The 17,495-nt window shown below is 48.7% G+C and overlaps 1 protein-coding gene across 2 annotated transcripts in view; it reads right to left on the bottom strand.

Annotated features, from left to right (window-relative positions):
* The window catches only part of LOC146808977 (sialic acid-binding Ig-like lectin 14), a 305,142-nt gene that overhangs the window by 195,915 nt on the left and 91,732 nt on the right, over positions 1 to 17,495 (bottom strand). For both annotated transcript variants that reach the window (XM_085615775.1, XM_085615776.1), the window contains exon 2: positions 8,629 to 8,736. In XM_085615775.1, the coding sequence (XP_085471901.1) occupies positions 8,629 to 8,671 (43 nt within the window). In that variant the 5' untranslated portion in view covers positions 8,672 to 8,736. The remainder of the gene's footprint in view (positions 1 to 8,628; positions 8,737 to 17,495) is intronic.

The raw sequence follows: 17,495 nt of genomic DNA, 5'->3' as shown, positions 1-17,495 counted from the left end.
TAGTTTAGTATCTGAGCTGTTGATTGCATGCGCAAAAACCTCATCGGTCGTTGCCGGCTTTGTTTGTTTTGGGTTTTCTTCAGTTGGCAAAATTGTTGTGACTATGGCAGGCGGCTGAAGGAACGGTTCTCGGTAATGGGTGATGGGAAGTAAAATAGAGGGTCTATTACTTGTGGCCACCAACTGGTGATGATTTGATAAATTTGAGGAATTCAAATGAGCTTGCTCTTTGGCTGTGCACTGTGGACCCAGGATGTTGTCCTCCACTGTGGATAGTGGCGTCTGATGGTGTACTGACCCTTGTTGCTCAGTGTTGGGTGCTGGTGCCTCTGCTGGGGATTGATTAAAAACAGGTTTTACTTGAATGAGTAACTGTGGGGGGGCATAGTTCTTGCACTGGCCCTACCGATTGACTGTTCTGTCGTGAGAGTTCTTTCTGGATAACCGGTTCAGGCACTGTTGGCTGCTGGCTCGAATTTGCTCCTGTCATAGCTGGCATGGCTTGCTCTTCCCATAGTAACTCTGAGTTGGTCTTTGGGAGGTAACTAACTCTAGAGCTTTTAGTTTCCGTTGTTTGTTTATTCCAGCTCTTCCGCTGTCTTTTTTTCACGTTTTGACAGTTGATGTGATGACTCACTGGAGTTCCTGCGCCCGACCCCTCTACAGGTGCTGGAGTGGCTGTCTGTGTTAAATTCTCTGCACAAGGCTAACGCGGGCTGCTCCTGGTGGTACTAAAGTTCTTCACATGCAGTTGTGCAGCCACAGCGAACAAAGGTTCTATGTGGTTCCTCCAAGCTGGGTACTTCTTTGGTTCTTCCCACAGTGAGTGGGGGCATGAAGGACCAGACTCTGATCCTCAATCATGCAGCAGGTACATAAGGGTTCCCACAGCAACCTCGTGATGATCCCAACCAAGTCACACTTCTTGCTTGGTCTGAGTGGCCCCCTCTGGCATAACTGGTCACCCCTTCACTGCACATGGGCTCTGACCCGATTGGCACAGCAGAATCACTTCACGGTGGCCCTCCTCTGGCATACAAGGGCCACTGACATTCACACCACATGGGCAACTACCCGATCGGTATAGCAGCCGTCTCCTAAGACCTCGCTAAGGGAACCCATTCAATAGGATTCCCCACTGGACCTCACTCCCTCCAATGCTCTCCTCGTCCACCGAGGCAGACACTGGTTCTCCAAGCTCAAAGGCAAGTGCTCTTGGATTCCCTGGGTGATGTCCCCTCACCCAGCTGGGAGACTAGAAAGCCCCCAGGATACCTTGGCCCCTAGCCCATGACACAGTCTTGCAGAGCTTCACCTCCTCACACAGACCATCTGGTTGTTTGACAATTGACAATTTTGGGCTCTCAAGTTCCCCTTCTTATAGTCCTTTTCCAGATACCAAATGTGATTTCGAATCAGAGTCTTTGTACATCCGGTACACCATACCCTACTCTATCATATGGGAGGGTGAGCACCTGCCAACGAACGCGAGCCTGCTTGTCCCCCCAGACCAATCTGATAAGGTGTGTGCGCAATGTCGAAAAGAAACTGTTCGGGAGGGGAATGGGGATATTTTTAAAAAGATATAAAAATTTGGGGAGCACTACCATCTTAAAAATCGCAACTCTGCCGGCAATGGACAATGGTAATCGCAGTCATCTCTCCACTTGAGCCTCTAGGGCGCTAATTGCTTGCCCATAGTTTAAGTGGAGGATCTGGGCGGTGTCCAGATGAATATGGATGCCCAGATACTTGACAGACTCAGTGCACCATTCAAGGGGGGATTTGCATTCCCATGGGACCTTACTGGAGGTTAAAGGGAAGATCACCGACTTGCGCCAATTAATGCCCAGGCCGGAGAAGCGGCCGAATCGAAGTATCTCTCTAATGAGCGGCGTTAAGTTTACCTGGGAATCTCTGACATAGAGGATAGTGTCGTCCGCATATAGCGAGACTAGGAGGGGGCCAGTGTTGAATTGAAAGCCTCTCTGTAAATGCCTTTCCTGGAAATGGCGGATTAAAGGATGCATGGCCAGTACAAACAATAAGGGGGATAGGAGACAGCCTTGACATGTGCCGCGGGAAAGTGAAAAGGGTCGGGATAGAGTGCTGTTCAGGCGAAGTCTCGCCGTAGGCAGGCTGTATAGTAAGGTGGTGGTGGCTATAAATCCCATGGGCATGCCCATGCAGCACATAACAGAAATGAAAAAGGGCCATTCTAAGGATTTGAAGGACTTTTCAGGGTCTAACAGGATTGCGGAGGCGGGGACCGCTGGGTTAATTCTGTGGAGGACTGAAAAGAGTATCCTAAGATTCAATGAGGTGGATCGGTGGGGAATGAAGCCAGTTGGGCCGGAGATATGATAAATTCCATCAACTGGGAGAGGCGATTGGCAATGATCTTAGCTAAGATTTTATAATCTAAGTTTAGTAAGGACAAAGGTCTGTAGGATCCGCATAAGGACGGGTCTTAGCCAGGTTTGGGGAGGAGTATAACAACCCCTTCCCGAAGCGTGGGGGGCAGTATTTGTTTCTCAAGGGCCTCTGCGTAGACCTCAATTAACTGCAGTGCCAGTAGGTCCTTGTATGCCTTGGAAAAGTCCCCGCGAAAGCCGTCCAACTCGGGGGCAGAGGAGCAGCGGAAGGTATCAATGGCTCCGAGGACATCGGCCTCTGAAATTGGTTCTGCTAAGAAGTCCTGCATATTTTTTTCGAGATAGACCAGTGCAATCATGGAAAGATAGGCTTACTGTGCCGAAGGGTCGCTCCCTACTTTAGTGGTATATAGAGCCGTGAAATAATCCAGAAATTCCTTACGAATCTCTGAAGTGGAGGTGAGTGTCTGATTTGTAGAAGAGCGCAGCTCAGTGACGTATGCTTTACTGCATGGGGGCCGCAGCATCTGTGCAAGCACCCTGCCAGGGCGCTCTCCCTCTTCATACCACCTGCCAATCTGATACTTGCCTAAGTATAATACACTGCAGTCCGTGGCCTCCCTGAATTTAATAAGGAGGGCCAAGCATCGTCCCGTCATACCTGAGTTGGAAGAGTGTAGCATTGTGTTATCCAAGTCCGCGAGGTCACGCTCAATGCGAGAGAGTGTGTTGCGGAGATCTTTAAGTACTCCGGCATGTTTGGCAATGCAGACGCCCCTGATGTATGCTTTGAAACCCTCCCATAAGACTGCCCAAGTATCAACTGAGCAAGTGTTAATGGTGAAATAGTCTTCAATGGCTTCACGCACTTCTGCATTAAAAAGGTCATCGGTAAGGGCGCGGCTCGGGAAATGCCATTGCCGTTCAAATCCCTCTGGTCGCGGGACCCTCAGGAGAAGCTGAACCAGAGAGTGGTCAGAATACGTCCTCGGGAGAGTCATGAGAGACTGGAACCAGCTAGAAACGCCAGGGGAAACAAGGCAGAAGTCAATTCTAGTCCAGGTGTTGTGTTGGCCAGCATAATGTGTGTAGTCTGTGTGGGAGGGATTGCACAGGCGCCAGATATCTAGAAGAGATAGTTGCTCACAGAGATCTAGGAGAGCGCGGCGTGCCTGTGGTTTAGTGTCAGGAGAGGTGGCGGTGCTATCCAATCTGGGGTTAAGGAACAAGTTGAAATCCGCCCCAACCAAGAGCAAACTAGGCTCTAACTTTACTAGCTTGGTATGCAAGGAGTAGAAAAATTTGGGGGAATCAGTGTTCGGGGCATACACACATACGAGTGCAGTGATGTGTCCCATGAGAGACCCCGTGACGATGGTGTGTCTACCCTCACTATCCCCTATAATGGAGCAGGGGCTGAAAGGGACCCTTTTATGGATAATAAGGCCGTACCCCTGGCGTAATTGCTGTAAATGGCAAAATACCTGTGTGCCCCCCAACTAGCAGCAAAGCGGGCCAGTCTGATTTGGGTAAATGCGTTTCCTGCAAATAGGCAATGTCCACGTTGGGTCTGAGTAGATAATGAAAACATGTCTTCTCTTGCGATTATCATTAAGACCCCTGACATTTCAGGACATCAAGGACAAGCCAGTGGGACCATCAACATTACCCAGCTGAGCCATTAGGAGAACTTGTCAAGCATGTCATATACAAACAGTGATAAAAAAGGAAGAGCTGCAACAGTGAATCCTGAAAACAACCATAAACGTTTAGGCAATAATAGTAATTGTCCCCCCCACCCAACCTCACTACGACAAAAGCGAGGCAGCTCCATAACAAAAAGCCAAACGTGTAGTACCAATTGACTTTACACTGAAGTGAGAAACCCCTAGAATGGTACATCCGTAAGATCAAGAACAAACCCAAGGTATACACTGTGAGTGGTGGCAACACCACGTCAGTCAACCAGCTACTTGAAACATTGCAGAAGGATGAATAACATTATCCCGGTGTAGTCTTACTATAATGAAGAAGGAACAATGCTGCAGAGTTAACCAGTGCCGAAACCAGAAAAGAGATTAATACTTGCATCCGAGCTGCTGCTTCAGTCCGATTGTTATTTTGTTTGTAGGCATGGCAAAATTCCTGCACCTCGGTAGGAGTATCAAAAATGCAAGCCCGGCCACCCACATCAACTCTCAACCTGGCAGGGTACAACATTCCATATTTTAAACCCAGGTTCCTGAGGGTGGCCTTGACCCCATTATATTTAGGCGGGCCTCTTGCACCATGATAGTGAAGTCCGGGTAAAAGGATAGTTTGGAGCCCTGCCATGTATTGTCCCCGCGTTCCCTGGTGAGGCGCAGTGCAGTGCAGTGTCGCGGTCCTTGAAAGTTCATAATATGTGACATAATGGGTCTTGGTGGGCATCCTGGATTGGGCCGTGGCCCCAGGGACCGATGCGCACGCTCTATTATGAAACCGGGGACAAAGGACTCCTTCCCAAACAGGTCAGACAACAGAGTCTCGACAAAGAGGTCCATGCGGCCAGTGGCAGCAGTCTCAGGTATTCCCAGGATGTTGATGTTATTGCGCCTGCTTCGCGCTTCAAGGTCTTCGTTCTCGATTGCCACCTCTTTGAGGATGCGCTCGACGCGCTCCAACCTTTTGAGGGACTGTGCAGTACCATCCTCAATATCTGAAATGCGCGTCTCAGCCACGTCCAGGCGTCTGTCATCTACTTGGATTTTGGCCCCCAGGCTAGCAAGACTTTTGTCAACGGTGTCAAACCGCCCGTCCAATGCCTTGAAGCCAGTTCTCATCTCCTGTAGCATTGATGTGGACGGGTGGGGAGATCGTCCGCATGATCCGCACCCTGTACGCTCTCTGCCATGCTGGAGCTTTCCTCAGGAGCCTTATCTGCGAGCTTTTCGAAGGGGAGGGTCTTCTGTTTGGGGTCTTTGCAGCCCATGCCGCGAAGCAGCAGCACAAGTGGAACAGGGGAAAAGCGAGATTTAACTGGTTCCTACAGGAGCACTGGACCAGGTCTGAAGCTGCCATTGAGCAATGTGGGGAGCAGCGCTAGGGTTCAGGGCACCAATGGCGTGGGCGCTGTCATCACCTGGGCAACTTGGAGTGTACGGTTGTGGGCCCCCAGGGAGCGAATGCAGAAATCCAAGTGCCCGGATAGGGTGCGGCTGGCAAGTTTAAGTTTCGTCTTTCAGATCTGCTGAGGCCTTGCTGCAGGCCTGGGAAGAGCCGGCTGTAGATGGGGTGTGGGGCGCAGGTCCTCGCCCCCTACTAGACAGATGTGCAGGCCCGATATCTCTATGCCGTGTGGTGTCCTAGCCTAGGCCACTACGCTCCAGGAAGAGGAGGACCCCGAGGTGACGTGCAGGAGGTCAGATGTAGACAGCAGGCCAAGTGCAGATTGTTGAGTGGGGATCCAAACGCAGGGGAGGATGTGTGCCCACGCTGTGAGGTGGTAATGCACAGCAGCAGGTTCGTGTGGGCCTCCTGGGCCATTGGGAGTCTGGTAATGGGTTAGGATCTCGCAGGACGTGCAGCAGAGGAACAGTATGGAGGAGGCACCGCGTCATGGGGCAACCGGGCGCAGCATGCGCCGGCCGACACCGGCCCGAACCCCCCACTCCATGCCCGTCTGTGTCTGGGTGGGCGTCGCCCAGGCTCAGAAGCCGGTCCTGTCCCAGCCTGGCCTCCAGGATATGGCAGCCGCGAGCACCTGGGATCGGGCGCAGCCAGACGTGGCCACTCCCTAGCCGATAGCGAATTATGGGGGGGAAAGCGCCGCCGCAGACCCACGCACAGCTCACTCAATGCAACAACGGACCCCTGCTCCCACCGGGCCTCTATCTTCCAGTGTCATCGTCTTTCAGCCGGCCTGCATGGAGAAGGAGCAGATCCTCGCCGTTACTCGCTCCGTCCCTCCATCCGCCAAGTGCTGGAGATCTATGTAGGAGGCACCTTTTCGCCACTGAGTCAGGTCGCCATGCTCAGTTTGTGTTCAGCGTTCCAGCACTGTAGAGAGCACGGGGCGATTACTGCAGCAGGTACCGGGATAATGCAGGGAAGCCGGGACGGCCGACGGAGCTTCAACACGAAGCAGCCATCTTGGTCGCCGGCTTGGCCACACCCCCTATATACATATAAATTCACTGACAAGATCAAAGGTTAAAGTGGTGCTATATTTAGTTGAAAATGTCAGGTAAAATGTCACATTTAAAAAATGTTTAAAAAAATGAATTTCATGTGGAAAACTGGTTTTAACTATAACTACACACTGGCGAACATCACTGTGAGATGAATAGACAGACAGACAGACAGACAGACAGACAGACAGATAGACAGACAGATAGACAGATAGACAGATAGATAGATAGATGGCCTTGGAAAAGCTATGTCTTGCATGACTATTGTTTATAACCAAAGAGGACTTCTTTACAACTTGCATGAATCTAACATCATGCTACTGAAGAGGGTAATGTGCATAAGGAGATGGATTATGTGTTTTAAAACAATCTTCTTGGTGGAATTAGTCATTTCTATTGTGTCCCCCAGTGATAGGCCTAAAAGAAAAGTGACAAATAATTCTACCCACTAACGGATCATCTCTGCACTTTACCCTCACACCGACATAGGGAAAAAGTGGTCTAGATGAAAACATCACCCCAAAAACACCCTCAAAAGCTCCCAAGTAACTCTAACAGGAAGTAGATTGCACATGGATGGGGGTCAGTGCTAGAAGGGACCTGAGGATGAAGCAGGTAGCTGAGCCCCTTTGTCCTGAAACCGTGAGGTATCTTTACACACTCTACTTATACCCACAAACAAGAGCAGTCAGTTCATTTGTGATTATACGATTAACCCAGGAGGACATACGGATTGTTCCCACTAAGCCCCCTGACTCTGACACATGAGAAGACAGGTTCTATTGTAGACTGATGAACTGAGCAACACAAATGGCCATTTGCTGGCAGTATATAGAGTGAGTTGGGGGGGGGGTCACCATTTAAAGATGGCAATCAAGCTTCCACAACATCTGAACGCTGCACAGAGGGGTCTAATCAACACCTCCTATGTGTGTCAGCAAATACAACAAGGATGAAACAGAGGCAGACTATCAGAAGGACACTCCTACACATATAGGCTGATTTAAAGCGCCCTTATGGGACTCATGTCTCACTTATTGCCTGATCAACCACTCACACACCAGCCTGAAGCTCACACTGGGTGAGCTGGGCTGGAAGCTCAGAACACTGTTGTCACCAGAGCAATTCTTGACATCCAAGGAGACCGCATTCTTAATACCATCCAACAGTGGATGGACCCTACTGCAGCCTTGAGGCAGAGGGGCTTAGACGTGAAGCACATAGCACTCCTCTGTTCCACTTGTAAGTGTCACTTTTTTAATCTTGCATATATTATCCCAGCAGTGCGACTGGAAGTCCTGTATTTATTTCTGTTTTCACTGCATATTTGTTGTATTAATTTATGGCGACCAGTTGACGTCTCACTGAAGTCACTTCCTGAGGTGTCATTCCATACACGAATGAGAACTTACTATTCAAACCTCTGGTGAAGCAGGGGTGGTTTTACTGCTGTGAAGTGCTTCACTGTTCAGCATGCCACCTCCAGAACCTCTCAGCAGCTCTACATTTACAAATAAATACTTAGTCAGTTCAGTTCTCAGAGTGCGATCATAATACTGTCAGTGTCCCATGGTCACAGAAAGTTGTTGGAGTTCATTAGATCAGGGTTCTCCAAAGTCGGTCCTGGAGGGCTGGATCAGGGCCGGACTGGGAACCAAAACCGGCCCTGGCAAAGTGCTCGGCTGGCCACCCGGGGCTTGGGGTAGCCGCCGACCTTTTTGCGAGGGCCGGTTTTCGGCCGATTTTGTTACAGGGCCTATTTTGCAGCTATGCTGCAAAAACGGCTCTGTAACAAGAACGGCCCCCAGGGGCCCATAACCGGCCCCCACCAGTGCGGCGCACCGGGGGATTGCCCGGTGCCCGCTACGGCCAGTCCGGCCCTGGGCTGGATCCATGTGAGATTTTTAGCATATCCCCATTTAGATAAAAGTAGTTATCTAAAAAATCTGGCATTGGTCCAGTCCTGCAGGACTGACTTTACAGAACCCTGCATTAGATGCAAGCCCTTTTGATGCCCATAAAACCACACAATGTAGCCACTCACACCCCATTCAGCAACACAGCCCTGGTGATCTCTCACTTACCTCTCCAGACCAATAGTAAAAGGATAACTCCAAAAGTCACCATGTCCCAGAAGGGCAGGTATAGATACAATTGTGAATTTTTTGACTGGAGAAGCTGGATGGGCAGGCCTAGAGAATTAAAAAACGTAAATTAAAAAACGTAAATTGAGTGACTGATGCATTAGTTATGGTGTCAGTGTGCACTGTGGTATCTACATACAATCTAACAAACATTTTTGTGCTATGACAAGATGAGCTACTTCAAGAAAATGCAAGTTGGGGAGGTAGTCAAGAAAGCTGAAGCTTAAGTCAAAAAAATACATGCCTTATATAACACTGCTGTTCTATTGGTCTCTCTATGCTGGCAAGAGGGCTCAGTGATACAACCCTCACCCTTGGCATTTCATCTTCAGACAAACCTGAACCCCGGCCAGACGAGCGTGATGCTGCTGATATTGGCTTGTAAAAGTCTATTAACTTGGTAATAGTAACACCTGTTTGTTACAGCACTTAAAATGACAAGGCAAGCTATATGGCGGTGTATAGCACCAAGAAGCCTCTGGTGAACATGCGCACTACAAGACCACAGCTTCCTGGTCTTACAAAGCATTTCTCCCTTCAAGACACAACTCATGTGATCATTTGACACAGTGCTGTGCCTTCATTGTGCTAAAGTTGGGTTGGGCTGGCTGGAAACACCACTGCTTGCACATATTGAGGGATGTGGCTAATGTTATATGTGTGCAGAGTGAGAGAGTGCCCTAAGCATGGCTAGAGGAGAAAAATGTGAGTGTGAGCACAAAGCTACAGTACATATTACAAGACCTTGCAAGAGCATCTGCTGAGGGAAAGAATACATTATTAGAAGTCAGAATGGAAAACAGATGACTATAGAAAATGTCAATCACACAAAAGGTGAAGGGAGGAATGCCTGCAAACAGTCTACTGACAACCACTCAGGGTTGGAATGCTACCACGAACAGTGGTTAGACTATTCGCAAGTATTCCTCGCAGCACTCTTTGTGTGTCTGATGTAGAGCTATAAGTGGCCTGGGTATACACAGACATGGGTGCCGTGCCCACTGTGGCACTTGGGCCAAGCTGCACTTGACTGAAGCCTGACTAAAGAGGCCCAATGAGGCTCAAACCAGTCCTGGGTTGCTGAGCCGGGTCTGGTGGCTCAGCGGACTAATGCATCCACTGAAGGAACCTGTGTTCAACCTCAAGGTCACAAGTTCAAATCCCAGCGGGTCCACTCAGCCTTTCATCTATCTGAGGTCGATAAAATGAGTACCATAGAGTTGGGTAACAATAAACATCTGTTATTCAGCGCCAAGATGCCTCCGTGTGACTGTGCGCTTTACAAATACAAGTTATGTTGTGTGTCAGTTTAGAGAGGACCTAGCTTGGCAGTTTGAGCTGAACTATTCCTATTGGAAGTATACCCGAGAACAACACTAAGGAAACTGAAATAGCACAGAAAATTTGAAGTAATTTCCTGGAATGTCAAAATAGTGGCTCGATCATAACACAGAAAATGTCAGCACACCCATAAAAAGGAAAGGATGTGTTGTATTCCTTCTCCAAGAGACTAATTTATACAGCATTAATTCAGCTTAGCTAAAATTGACATGTGTGGAAGCCTCTGGTCCACATCTACAAATAGGAAAATAAACTGAGTGGTAAACCCTATGTACAAGTCACTGAATACAACTGTCATTTCTAGAAAAGTAACAATCAAGGAAGGTACACCGCTAAAAGAATACAATAATCAGAAACCCGCCGCCTTTGTCAAACAGGCAGCATCAGCGAGCAATGACTTCTGGAGAAAGTCTGAGGAAATTATCACTGAATCCGGAGCATAAATGTCATCCAGGCTGGAGCCTAGACTTGTTTCCTGGATTGTATACTGGGCTGGTGGGCGCTTTACTTCATTCAAAGTGCATCAGACATTTCCAAACCCTGGCTTACTCCACCCATGTAGGAGCGCACGTTTGTAACTCTGCACATCAACTGTCTTCTGATTATCTAAAATCGGGTTCCAATGTAGGCCGCTTTCTCATCGAAAATAATTTCTTGAACAAAGTTAAGCCATTGGCTCTATAAAATGTTCCGATAATGGGTGTATCTTAATAATGTAGCCTTTTAAACACAAGATTGGAGGATGGCATTTAACAATGAGTCACTTGAAAGGCAGGTATTAAAGAAACACCCAAAAGTATTTACAAAATATTTTGTTACACTCAACACAGAATATGTAACTTCTATGCAAATACTTTGGTTGCCCATAAAGCAAGTCTTAGGGAGCAAATTATTAATTATGCTTACTTCAAAACAGCACATAAACACGACAGGGGAAACTAGGTTCGAGTCACGGCGTCTGTTCAACATCTATTCAACATTTTGGATTCTGGAAAAATCCCTTAAGCTCACCGTCCATAAAAACTAACGTGAGCTTGTGTGATGTAACAGGTGCTCCGCCTCTTCCGGAAGCGCTCCAATAACCTCAGGTCGAGTCCACGCTATATAAACTTAAAAATTTTGAAAAACGTCCAGCGGGAGCAGAAATGGCACCTCTCATCTCACCCGGTGTCAAACCACTGTACAGATGTGCCATTCTAAAGTATCCCAATGCTAATAATTCATGCACGCCATGTTGCCAATTCAGCTAGGTGAATGTTCAAAATTGTAACACGTTTTGTACATTTCCCTGCATGGGCACAATCGGTTCCTGAGTCTCAGCATTTTTGCGACAAACTATCTGCATACTGTGTGGACCAAATTAATATAATCTACGTTTCCTTTGACCCTCGGCCCTCTGACAGTGATATGGCACACTGCGTCGAGTCTTTCCATGCTGAGAACGCCTCATGTCTGCCCTTTCCAGCTTTCAGTCGCCATCATCAGGGAAAATGAAGCCATTCTGATTGCACTAAACAAAATCGACCCCTGCCTGCCCAGATTTCTTACCCAGGCAATGAACCTACTCACCTCTCATCTAACTGAACTCTTGTACTGAGGTGCAGCGTCCATTAGTGCAGCCGGTACAGTGGCACCGGGGCCCAGAGGCCTGCGGGTCCACCGAACCCTGATTATTGCTGTATTTTATCATTATACGAGCAGCCAGGGGACCCATTTCCTTCCTTGCACTCGGGCCCATGACACACTAACTACCCTACTGCTTAGGTAATGTCTGTTAAACTAGTAGTCATCCCAGACCGCTGGAAGCATGCTCATGTGATTCATTTACTTAAAAAAAACCTTTGGCAGATGGATCCACAGCTATAGCTAACCATCATCCAATCTCTCCTATTCCACTGTCCTGGAGAAAATCATTAATAATCAATGACTAATAATCAATGACTGCCTCAAATATAATTCTCTTCTTGACCTCTCCGTCTGGTTTCCAATGCTAACCAGACTAGAGAAACCGGCATTGCTGCTGCCACGCAGAACCGTAGGATGACCATGAGTCAAGGCGACAAGGCGGCACTGGTCCTCCTAGATTCTTCCGCAGCACTTGATAATGTTTTGACCAGGCTGCATTTCATCGTTCTAGATTCATCCACTGCATTTAATACCGTTTTGACTAGGTCGCATTTGTCGTCCTTGATTTATTGGTGGCATTTGATTCCGTTTCGACTTGGCCGCATTGGTCCTCCCGGGTTTATCTGCGCCATTTGACACCATTATGACTAGGCCACATTGGCCCTTTTATATTCCTCTGCACCCTTTGACACCGCTTCGACTATGTTGCATTGGTCAATTTATCAGCGGCATTTGATGCAGTTTTGACAAGTTCAAGGCATTTGATACCATTTCAACAAGGCCGCATTGGTCCTTCTAGATTTATCTGCTGGATTTGAAACGCTTTTTACTAGGCTGGTTTGGTTCTCCTAGATGTTTCCGTGGCATTTGTTACCGTTTCGCACTCCATCCTCTTGACGAGAGAGGGGCGAGGGGTGAGAAAGGGCGGGGAACTGAGGGTAAAAATTATCTAAAAAAAAAATCTTACCTCTCTCTGCCCCGAAACCGACGGCTGCCTCAGTGCTTTACTCCTGGCAGTCCCTGGAAAGACACAGGATCCCCACCCAATCCAGACAATGCTCTCATGCTATGGGAGCAGCACCAGGATTGGCTGGGAGTGCCTGGGAGCCTGCAGCTTTTCTCCAACCCCGCTTTGCAACCCCGCTGGGTTGGAGAAATAGAAGTGTACATGTCTGTTTGGCCGGCCTATGACATGCGCACTTCTAAGTGCCCACCACTCCTCTTTGTCATGGCCTGGCCCCGCACGCACGCACGCCTCAGCCAGAGCCTGCTACAGAAATATTTAATTATATTATTGTTTTAACATCATTTTATTTTTCTGTGACTGACTCTGACCAGTGGGGCGACACTCCTCTGCAAATACAGAGGAGCCGCCCCTGCCCATGGGCTGTAAATTAAAATGCTACTAGCGGGCCTGCAGCACCCCTTGTGCCACTCAGTTAAGTAGCCCTCTAAACCTGTTTCAGGTCTGACATTGCAGTCTGTGTCTGCAGTCTTAACATGACAAAATACACCTTTTGCAAGGCCTAAACCTTGCTTTCTTAGATCTCGCCTAGGCAGAGCTTGCGCTGTCTCTTCGAGACATGCTATATCCAGGTATGAACATGATGCATCACCCATTTTCCACCCATCTTTTCAATTGGCTCCTCTTACTGTCCTCTGTAAATGGTGGCTTTTGATTTGTAAATAGGCTTAGTAGTCCCTCCTTAGTACCACCATTTCTCAATTTGTAACCTCCCATGAGACTGGCCCTTTTACATGTGTTGTTACGCAGTATGTTTCATTTACAGTCTGTGAGCACTATTTCATTCATGACCCCTTAGCTGCTGTTAAAGGAGGCCCGATAAGCTCTCCAGCTTTGGCTTACACCCTGAACACTGCCGCGAGGTACGCCTTAATCTTTAACAATGGTTGGTGCGCCTTACTTTTCTTAGGCGTGGCTCGCCAAAGTCTTTATTTTTCAATATTCAATGCTTTTAGAAAGCAGTGCGGCACAGGCGATGTGATGCGCTGCTTACAAAGAATAGACTTTGATGAGCCGCGCCTTTCTTTTCATAGGTCTCACATTTGTTGGAGTTGGAGTTAGTAGCATTATAAAAGGCGTTGTAGGCATATCAAGTTTGATGTCTAAAGAATTGTAATTAAAAACTTTCTTTAATGGTAAAGTTGGATTTTAAGTCACAATTCTGAACACACCACTTTTAGGAAGTTACCAATTGTCTTGTCACATCCATTTGGTGCCTACAGCCTGTATCCTGGGTCACATAACTAGGTGCAGCTGGCAGATGGCCTCTGTGTGAATTACTCCCAGACAGCAAGAAAAAGGAGGGAATAGGTGTTGGCAGGATGGGCCATTTCTGTATTGATAGGGAGGCAGAGCTGTCACACTAGTCTTTTTTGCCCGGTGACAAGCTGGGGCCAGGGCAGGGAGGCAGGAAATTGCAGACACCTTGTAGGAGAGTAGGATTTGCTTCACATGGGTACCCCCACTTTTTGCTGGTGTTTCACTGTTTTTCGACCTTAGTCTGGCTGTGGCCCTGCTAATCAGGACCACAGCCTAGCTGCTCCTCTCTACAATGGTTTGCATGTATATTATGCACATATCTAATTGGATTCTGGAGTGCCTTATAAGCCCCTAGTATATGGTATACTATGTACCTAGGGCATAGGTACCTCAGAGACCTACCAGGGGCTGCAGCATATATTATGCCACCCCTGGGAAGCACTCCAAAATGGCACCACAGGTCTGCTACTGCAGCCTGGGTAAGGGTGTGCTTGCATCCCTTACAGTGGTATTGGCTACCTATAAACATGTCGTGTTTGGTGTCAAATGCTTTGGAATACTACCCCCCAGCCAGTTCTGGCGCAGGGTAGCATTCCACCCTTCTAGAGGGAGAGACATGCTCACACTGGTCAAACCCGGTAGGACTTTCCTGAGTCCTGGCATCACAAAATGGATGCCTCTGCCACAGACACGGGTCTGGCCTCCTGCTGCTGACCGAAACTCCGGCAGGGGAGGCCTGGACAAAAGGTTTCCTGTCGAAGGGAGGTGTGACCACTTCCCCAGACAGGCAGATGTGTATTGGGGCTGGGTGGGAGCACTCTCTCGTGCTTTGAAGTCCTGCACTGGGGGCACGTTTGCTGTCCCTGTGCATAGCCCAGTACAAACCGGTTGCAGGGGCTACCTGCCCCTGCTCTGGCGTGAAACTGGACAAAGGAAATGGGTGTAACCACCCCTCTTTCCAGGCCCCCCCATAGGTGGGGACATAGAGTTAGTCCATCCCCTAAACTTACTATAAGTATAGGAATCCAGTCCCTAGGACTTTAGATTAACCTGAACGAAACTCTGCAACATATATCCTGGACCTTCGACGTTCTACTTTAACTAGACTGAAGGAATCTCCCTTGGGGTCAAGGAGTCACTCCCCTGCTTGGCAGGCACCAAAGAAGCAACTGACCGGTCTGCATCGCTGAAGCTCCCGCCGAAGTCTTTGCATCACCAGAGTTAGATTTCCAGACTTCTCCGAGGCTACCTTGAGTCTACAGCAAAGCTGAGGCCCATGGCTATCGTGGGTGACATAGAACTGTGACTCCTGGACACCGTGAACTTTTGCAGCAACACTATCTTCCTGGTCCTCCTCGAAGTTGTGCTTTGGGCTCTGAGTAGCCCCAGCCTTGAGCACCTCCTGCACTGCCGATTGTTGGCCTCCACTCCACGAGTGACCCGTGGGCCAGCTTCAAGTGCGACCGCTCAAGGCTCCCTCTCGATCACTAGCCCATTGGCTAGCAGGTCCCCACGAAGGCAACTCCTTTTCTGCTTGGGCTTTTCTGGTTGCTCTACACGTGCCCTGACTTACCCTTGCTGGGTGAGTCCCTCAGACCTTGCTGGTCTGTATCGCAGTCCTTTCTCTGAATTCCAGTGACTTGCTGTTGCCAAGGCTTGTTTGGTCTATTCTGGTCGTCGACACCGCAGCACTCAACAGACTTTGTGGGACAGCTTGAATCTGGCTCATGGACTTCGTCGAAGCCTCCTGGACCTCGTGGCTGAAGAGTCAAGACACCCATCAACTCACCTGAAGCACCCGACATCTGTGGGCATTGGTCCATCCTGCCCTTGGTCACTGGCTAGTGACCCAGACTCTGTCCCCTCTGCTTTCAGGTTCCTTCCATCCTAGATCCAGGCTTGGATCTCTTCAGACACTTCTCCTCTTCACGGCAGCAGCAGTTCTTTGCAGGCTCCCATTGAAATCGACGACGCGACCAGACACAAAAGACACCTATGCACCCGGCTTCCCTGGGTGACGTAACTCGAATACTCTGGTGCTCTTGGGGGTGCTGGCCCTAGAACTTCTTAAGTCCAAAAGGGTTTGGTCCTGACTGGATTAGAAGTGTCCCTAATCTTTAAATTTCCAACTGCGACATTGTCCATAGAAGATAACGGGAACCCGCGGTTGTGTTCTCACACTGCATACAGTCCCCGTGGGTCCCCTGTGTCACTACTTTGGGTGGTTCCTTGGGGTCCCAGCGATTCTACAGGGTCTAGGCCTTGTGTCTATTCAAGTCGTGGTTCTTATACCACTTTTTTGGTATATGGTTTGGTACGCCCCTAGGGCTCAAACGTGTATTTGTGCTATTACTGATAATTGTTGACTTGTAAACAAAGTACTTCGAACTCCAGTCTCATAGAGAGACTAGAGGGGGGTGTTTTATCTTAAATACATATATTTTGAATATATACCTGGTGTGGTTGTCTTTTCATTTGATCATTCAAGAGATTATAGACTGGTAAAACAAGCCGCTTTACATTCCTTCAAGACTTAGCCTAAAGGCTGCTCTCCATAACTACCACTAGGATAGCTTTCAATAAAGGTTGTCTTTAGCCTATCACCATAAGGGGTTGTTTGGACTGATACAAGGTGCCCAGTAGAACTAGTGGACAGCATATATCAGGCCACCTTTTCACACACCTAAACTCTAGAAGCTTCTCCCACTTCAAAGTAGGCACAAGGTAAAAGGAGTGGACCCTCAGACCCAACTCATCAGTGCCCTTCTGGGCCTGTGGAAGACTCAGAAGAATTACTGCTGTGCTGCGATGCTGCAAGAAGGACTGCTCTGTTCTCTGCTAAGCTGCTGCCCTGATGCCTGAGTGAGAAGGACTGGACCTGCATTTTGAACCCAGGACCACAAGAGAGACTCCAAGGGCTAGTTGGCTGACCTCCTGATCAGAACCTTAGGGACAGAAAAGGCTCCAACCACCATGAATCTTGCATGCTGTGAGTCCTCACTCTCCAAGCCGTGTTCCTCCAGTCTTGGACCCTTGAAATTGGGCCCGAAGGTGCTCTGTCAGCCCACCTGTGGTCTCTACCGAACCCTGCATGAAGCGATGTGATGCCTTGCAAAGCCTCACTGCACAGCTGCAAGCTTCAGTGGAACTGACACTTAGGGACATGAAGCCCCACAAAGCCTTGCCGCACAGCCCCATCAGAACTGACACAGCGCGACTCAACTAGACAAAAGACCTCGCATTGCAACTTTCACAGCTCTTCATTGAAACCAACGCAGTGCGATGTAACTTTACGCATGACCCAGCATCGCAGCCCTTGCTGCTCCTCGGAACAACGTGAAGTCTTGCAAAGCCACGTTGCACAGGTCATGCACCAGAGACATAAGATACAATACTCAGTGGGTCTAACTTGTTTCCTGTATCTGGCCTATGCTCCATCCTGGTCGCCGTGAACTTGTGACTTTGTCCCGGTCCGGCACAACCAGATAACCACAGCTGGTGCTTTGTGCTTTTTTGCACTATTTTAACCTAAGAACATGAGTAATCTGTGCACTCC

The sequence above is a fragment of the Triturus cristatus genome, chromosome 7 (genome assembly GCF_964204655.1).
Source record: "Triturus cristatus chromosome 7, aTriCri1.1, whole genome shotgun sequence".
Lineage (NCBI taxonomy): Eukaryota > Metazoa > Chordata > Amphibia > Caudata > Salamandridae > Triturus > Triturus cristatus.
This window is presented reverse-complemented; position numbering and strand designations above follow the sequence as displayed.